The sequence below is a fragment of the Arachis hypogaea genome, chromosome 1, assembly GCF_003086295.3.
Source record: "Arachis hypogaea cultivar Tifrunner chromosome 1, arahy.Tifrunner.gnm2.J5K5, whole genome shotgun sequence".
Classification (NCBI taxonomy): Eukaryota; Viridiplantae; Streptophyta; class Magnoliopsida; order Fabales; family Fabaceae; genus Arachis; species Arachis hypogaea.
In genome coordinates, this window is record NC_092036.1 from 76,082,929 (window position 1) to 76,089,907 (window position 6,979).

Consider the following 6,979-nt stretch of genomic DNA (forward strand, 5'->3'; position numbering starts at 1 on the left):
ATGATAATATAATATTTCTAATAGCGAAAGCTTGATGAAGGATGACTTCAATATTTAGTAAGTTAGAATGATAATATAATATTTATTATTTCTAATTGGGCCCTTTTTCTTTCTTTCGTTTGTTTTTTTAAAACTTAAATTGCCCCAAAAAGATTAACCGAAAAGAACTAAGTTTGCAGAGAACTCAGATCTGAAATTTCAATAGCAACACCGTTCAAAGATAATTGCGGATCAAAAATCAAAGTACCAGGTTCGTCAATCCTTTTTTCTATATTTTCATTACTAGGCTTCCAAGCTACAAGTGAATTCATCATAGTTGGAGCTGAAACTCTGATTTATTACGTAACTAAGGACTAATAATACATGAAAGAAATAACGGGTTTGGTATTAGATTTTTCTTTTTTTGTTCCCTTATTCTAATGGAATTCCCCAAATCCCCTTCCAAAGACAAACGATTCGTCAATCGCAAATGGATTTTGAGAATCCTTGCAGCAATTTTGGTCACTCTGCTGTTGTTACTGGGTTTTCATTTGGAGTCAGATTATGGTAGAAATGGTCACTTCAATGCGGCATCGTATTACACTGTTGTTGTGGATTGTGGAAGCACTGGTACACGGGTGAACGTGTATGAGTGGAAGATTGGGGTTATAAGCAATGGTAGCTTGCCAATTCTGCTGAATTCTTATCCTGATAACAGTTCAACAACAAAGAACTCACTCTGGAAGAGTTCTTGTCAGTATCACTGTATGCAAACTGAACCCGGGTTGGACAAGTTTGTGAATGATTCTTCGGAAGTGAGGAATTCTTTGGAACCATTGATTGCTTGGGCAGAGAATGTGGTCCCACGCGAAATGCATAGGGAAACACCTGTTTTTGTTCTGGCCACTGCTGGTCTGAGGAGGCTTCCGGGAAGTGATGCCATGCGAGTTTTGGAAGATGTTGAGGTAGTTGTGAAAGGTCATTCATTTATGTGTAGGAAGAGTTGGATAAGGGTTTTGAGTGGGAGGGAAGAAGCTTATTATGGTTGGGTGGCTTTGAATTACAAGATGGGAAGATTTGGTGGTTATCATGGTGATCGTACTTTTGGGCTTCTTGATTTGGGTGGCTCGTCGTTGCAGATTGTGGTAGAGGTAGACAATGGTGCTGGAGATGATTCTCATGTTATGACATCAAGGATTAGTTCAATTGAGCATAATATTGTGGCATACTCGTTGCCTGCATTTGGTTTAAATGAAGCGTTTGAAAGGACAGTTCTTATGCTCAGAAATAGTCAAATTGCAGAAGGAATTGGAAGTGTCTCTATTATCAGACATCCTTGTTTGATGTCTACTTTTGCACAAAATTATACCTGCAATTCTTGCTCTGCATTTGACGCCACATATCAGAAAAGTCATAGCCAACCCAATGAAACGAAACCTCGGTCTTTACGACTTATTGGAGATCCTGATTGGGAGCAATGCAAGGAAATAGCTATTGCTGCTTCAATGAACTCAAGCAATACTAAAGTTCCACATCCAAATGCTGGCAAAGACTGCGAAGCAAGTTCATTTTCTCATATTGGTAAGTTTATATAGTTTGAATTTATGCACTCCTAAGTTGTTTCGGGATGATGAAATTTTTCTCATAGCTCTTTAACTCTTTATACATTATATGTTAATTAAAAGTTGCAAAACTCATTTTGGCTAAGCAAATTCTTTATCAGAGTTCATCACCGGCATAAGTAAGAAATTTACCATTGGGTTTTTGTCTCAATTTGTCACCCCTTTACCAAAATTATCGACAGAAAAGATCACATTAAAAAAAGAAAAGAAGCAACAGTGAAATCGAATACTACATACACAAATTTGATACCAAAATGGTTTACTTCTCAAGTGTTGATAACGTGAAAATGCATTACTTTTCATGATTAGCGTGTAGTCTACCCCCTATTGTCATTGTAGGGATCCCCATTGGCCCACCCACCAGAAGGCAAAAGAACAAGGAAATCGGAGGGGGGGGGGTGGTTTTACTTTGGATTTTGTTTCCATGATTTTCACATAAAAATGCAGAAACTTATTATGCTTCATTTTGCACCTTACAGGCATCAGTCTACCTAATTTAACAGCTATTGCACACCCAATCAAGCGCTTTCATGCTTTGTCTGGTTTCTTTTTTGTCTACAACAAGCTTAATTTGAGCCCAAGAGCCAACCTAACAATGGTTTGGGAGTCAGGCAAACAGATATGTTCAAATTTATGGGATAGCTTGAGCAGTATTTCTGATAATTCAAATTACATGGGACAATTTTGTTTCCAGGTGGCTTATATGGCATCTTTGATCGACTATGGAATGTGTCTTGGTGATGTTGAAGTGGTGTTTGGTCCAGGTGATGTTTCCTGGACGTTAGGAGCTGCAATGGTTGAAGGTAAATTTCTCTGGTTAAATTCAACAAACCGCAAAGCAGAGACTATCATCTCAACCTTAAAGAATGTCAAGGTCGTTTCTTCTCCAACTTTGCTCTTTGCTGTACTTGTATTTGTTTTATTGATTGTTAATTGTAGCCAAATCAAGCTACCAATGCCAAGCAGGAGGGCTTCTGCTTCTGGCTTATCGTTGCCAACATATACTCATATAAGACGGCGTTCTTTTTAGCTATTAATTCAGTGTTCTTGATCATTCTGACCTTTGCATAACTTCATTTTAATAAGACATGATACTAAGTGGTTTGAAACTTGGTGCTTATTTAATTGGGTCATCAAAAATTTAAAACCACACACCTAGAGGAAAGTGGCTTTCATACCAAGCTTTTGATGCCAATTGGCAAACGTTAATGAAAGATAGTAGGAAAAACTCTCACGTATTCATTGCTGATTCTTCAATTGATATATTGATATATAAGAATGATATTTGTACACCTAAAGTTATGCTATTCATGTATTTGGCGATATCTGAGATTAAGTCCGTGTGGCTTGTGAATTTGAAACTAAAGCTGGTCATAGACTCGTAGTAGCTATTCTTTAAAAATGATTGAGTACTTGTGCAATCTTGACGTGTAATATTGCTGGTAATTTAGCCTGCTTGTAAAGGTTATTGTTTGAAAATCAATCAAACATGTGATTCATTCGTTATCTTCTTAATTTTTCATGGGTCTGCTGGTGGATCCCGTGACGCCGGAGCTTTCACTGGCTAAGGACAATTTTGTACCGGTATTTTCCACTTTACAGAAGTTAAGTTTTATTAGCTTTAAAGCAACGTTATGTCTAAAACATAGACGTAGAATTGTAGAAACTCGCCTAAGCTTTGTGAAAAGTTGATTGTTGTGAAAGACATTTCATTTGGTTATTAAAAAGTAGGTAGATAAACTTCTCCTTTTTGCGGTACTTGATTGTTGTAATCCATAGTTTGTGGAGCGCGGATCGCCCCTTACTACTTGAAATAGAAATTCGTACTTTTCTTTCCATACCATTTTCTACCATCCAAATCCTATATGTAGAATTTGACTAATAAAATAATTATTTTTTCGCATTCTAAAAGGAAAAACAAATGCACAAACTATAGACCACATGAAGGAGGCAGTTGCAGTTGCAAAAGGGAAAAAGAAAAATATTTTTCAAGTGAGTCTGATCTCTTTTAATATAAAGTTATTAACATATAGTCATATACAAATGCTATTACAGAATATTATGATTGACAACATTTGCATCCATATACTAGATGATCAACAACAATTCCTTCAATATGCTGCAACACCAACTGATTTACAACCCAAATCAGGGGCATCAATGTCGACCCAAACCTCATTCCGGCGCTTAATGATCTTAAAAGGAGCATCATACTGAGCAATGGAGTAAGAACTCCTGGCAGAAGTTGAGTCAGCCCAAGGGGACCTGCTGAGGCTGGTGGCAAGCTTTTGAGCTTCTTTGACAACCCTATCATCCTTGGCAAAACCAGAGAACTCTCTGACCGCAATGCAGTGGCTGGCGAATTTGTGGGGCTTGATGTTGAGTTCTGGCAATGGGAGTGGTGGGGTGGCTTGGAACTTGACAGGCAAGTAAAGACTAACATAATACCCTTGTGATTCGAGGGGTCCAGCTCCGGGGACCATTGTTGTCAGCACCGGAGCAGTCATGGGAATTCGAGAGAAGTTAAGGTTGGCACCTTGTATGAATTGAAACAACCTACAAAGGTTCAAAACAAACAACTGCTGTATTTGAACACCTAAAAGAATACGTCTATGGACATAATCATAATAATAAAATGGTTAAGAATAACAAAGCTACTAAATTTTTTACATTGTCCAATGTATTAAGACAAACTTCTTGGTTTTAATCCTTGACAATAAGTAAATTTAACAAAACCAACAGAAAAGCACGGCCTTGAATCTTGATGACCCAAACTAAATAAATTTCAACAATCTTCAGCCTTGACGCTATAATTTTGGCAGCAATGGTTCCTAAATTCTACTAACCCATTCTAGGATATTGAATTGAATCTTGGTGTGGATAGAAAGTAATAAATAGGTAGCGTACCTGTGGAAACCGTTCCAGGTGGCTTTCTGGAAGGAAAGTTGAAGAAGAGCAGGAGCGGACATCCAAACAGAGTGTCGATAGAGCCTGATCTCGAATTCCGACTCCTTATGGACTAGCGTGTACTCCGGTGATTCGATCGCACTACAAAATGTCACCAAAAGCAGCAAGTTGACCACAAACACCGCCGCTGTCTTCTTCATCGCCATCATCTCCATTCCCCCTCGGCCTTCGCTCAACCTATCTTATGTGCCACGTTGTTGCTATTTTATTTTATTTTATTATTATTTTACCCGTGTTCGCTCGTTTCGCTCTTTGTTTTTGCTGTTCAGACGAAAGGCAGTTTAATTATAGGATTGGAGAAGGTTTGGAGAAGGCAAAAACAGTTCGAATATACCAACTACTTATACCGTGACAAACTTTTGTTAGGTACTGAAATGATTTTTTCCCTGATAAATAAAACTATAATTAATCTCTACATACAGATCATTTAACCAATCAAGGAAGAAAAAATATAGAAAATACAGCATTAAAGAAAATAGTTTTGTATATTTGCAGCAGATTTTCAGTATAAAACTAAGACATCTTTGTGTATTATTAAAAATTTTCGGTATATTTGTACTGATAAATTATACATATTTCAAAAGTCTTCATCTTCTTCCTCATCATTTTCTGCTGCTTCTTCTTTTTCTTTTATTTCATCAGCATCATCATCTTCTTTTTTTTTTCTATTAATTTTTTTCTTCCTATTTTACCTTTTCAAGTTTTTTTTTGTTTTACTCTCTTAATAAGAATAAAAATAAAAAAATCAAATAAAGAAGGAGAAGAAACACATAATGCTGTAAAATTACTTAAAAGAGGATGAATATACATTCATTCAACTAAAAGAAAAGAAAGAAATAAGAAAAAAACTAAGATATTTATGTATATTTTTAAGAATTTTCGGTGTATTTGTACTGATAAATTCTCCATAATTCAAAACTCTTCCTCTTCCTCCTTCTCATCTTCTGCTTCTTCTGCTTCTTCTTCTTTTTCAGCATCATCATCATCATCAACTTCATTTTTTTCTTATTCATCTTTTCCTTCTTGTTTTACCTTTTTAAGTTTCTTCTTATTTTATTTTCTTAACAAGAAAAAAAAAATCAAATAAAGAAAAAGAAGAAACACATAATACTACAAAATTATGATGAACTTATATTCATTCAACTAAGAAAAAAAGAAATAAGGAAATAAAAGAATAAAAAATGCAACATTAAAGAAAATATTGTTGTGCATTTGTAGCAAATTTCAGTATAAAACTAAGATGTTTATGTGTATTGTTAAGAATTTTGGGTGTATTTGTATGGATAAATTTTGCATAATTTAAAACTATTCCTCTTCCTTCTTCTCATCTTCTACTATTTCTTCTTTTTCATCTTATTATATCATTTTCTCATCATTTTTTTGGGAGGAAAGATTAAACAAAAAAAAAAAACAAACATAATATTGCAAAATCAATAAAAAGGGGAGGAGGCAAAAAAATACAGCAACAACAGCAGGAATAAAAAGTACGACAAAGAGGAAGAAGAAGAAACACGATGAAAAAGAAGGAGGAGCGCAAAGAAGAAGGAAAAGGAGGAGGAAGAGGAGGAGGAACGTCGGATAGAAACGTTAAAGGAAGAACGGCGTAATTTTACGCGTGCGTTGTCTAAGTCGATTTTGTTAGGTTAGGATTAATTTATTTAGATTTATTTGCAAAAAAATTTGTATGTATAGCAAGACTGATAAAAATAATGATATCTAACAAACAATTTGAAAATATTAAAATAACAAAATAATTTGAGAAGATATAAAAATTTAACAAACAAGGTTAAATGTCAAGTACGTTTTTATTTAAAAAATTGAAAACTAAGATGAAGATGTATAATGTAGCACAGCCTCTAAAGGAAGAAAAAATCGTATGGATAATTTGTATGGTGAGACACAACTTGCGAAATCGTGCACAATAAATAATCTTCCTTTGCATCATTGTTTCGCGTGCAGAGTAAAATGAGAAAAGGTTTATGCGTTTTTGTGAACGGAAGATAATAATTTAGTTTTAAGTTGCAATTTGGGACATAAAATACAAACACACTTGCTTGAAATTTTATTTAAGCAGAATAAAAAAAAATTAACATTATGTGGTTGCAAGGAATGAAGTATGTGAGAATAAAGGCTAATGAATTAGAAACCTCTGATTTTACGTTTTGGTATACAGAAAAAGTGGAAATAAATAGAATAGACATTATTGTTGATAAATAGTCGAAAAAGGATGTTTATTATTGTCGTGGTAACTTTTATCTTTTTATTGTTGTCAATTTTATTTTATCGGTGTCTAACATGGCATTTTGTTGTATAATTGCGTAGTTTTAAAGTGTTCTGTAAAAAAAAAGGTTAAACCAATTGATTTTGAAAGAAGTGGATGTAAACTTTTAATCGACCCCATTTGATATAGA

General features: G+C 34.7%; 2 protein-coding genes across 5 annotated transcripts; one reads left to right on the forward strand and one right to left on the reverse strand.

Annotated features, from left to right (window-relative positions):
• Positions 1 to 87: 87 nt before the first annotated feature.
• LOC112805950 (probable apyrase 7) lies at positions 88 to 4,270 on the forward strand. 4 transcript variants are annotated; one of them, XR_011863556.1, is made up of 5 exons: positions 88 to 250; positions 448 to 1,560; positions 2,081 to 3,185; positions 3,514 to 3,593; positions 3,694 to 4,270. XR_011863556.1 is itself a non-coding variant. In XM_025848273.3 (2 exons), the coding sequence occupies exons 1-2, from the start codon at positions 420 to 422 to the stop codon at positions 2,629 to 2,631; spliced, it is 1,692 nt and encodes a 563-aa protein (XP_025704058.1). In that variant the 5' UTR covers positions 196 to 419; the 3' UTR covers positions 2,632 to 3,186. The 4 variants fall into 4 exon arrangements, 1 of the variants encoding a protein (XP_025704058.1); XR_011863558.1 differs by having other exon boundaries at positions 98 to 250; positions 2,081 to 3,205; XR_003203787.3 differs by having other exon boundaries at positions 196 to 1,560.
• Positions 3,713 to 4,723, reverse strand: LOC112805965 (uncharacterized). The gene is made up of 2 exons (XM_025848283.3): positions 4,509 to 4,723; positions 3,713 to 4,157 (listed from the first exon to the last, which is right to left on the reverse strand). Exons 1-2 carry the CDS (start codon positions 4,721 to 4,723, stop codon positions 3,713 to 3,715), a joined length of 660 nt encoding a protein of 219 aa, XP_025704068.2.
• Between the last annotated feature and the right edge of the window lie 2,256 nt (positions 4,724 to 6,979).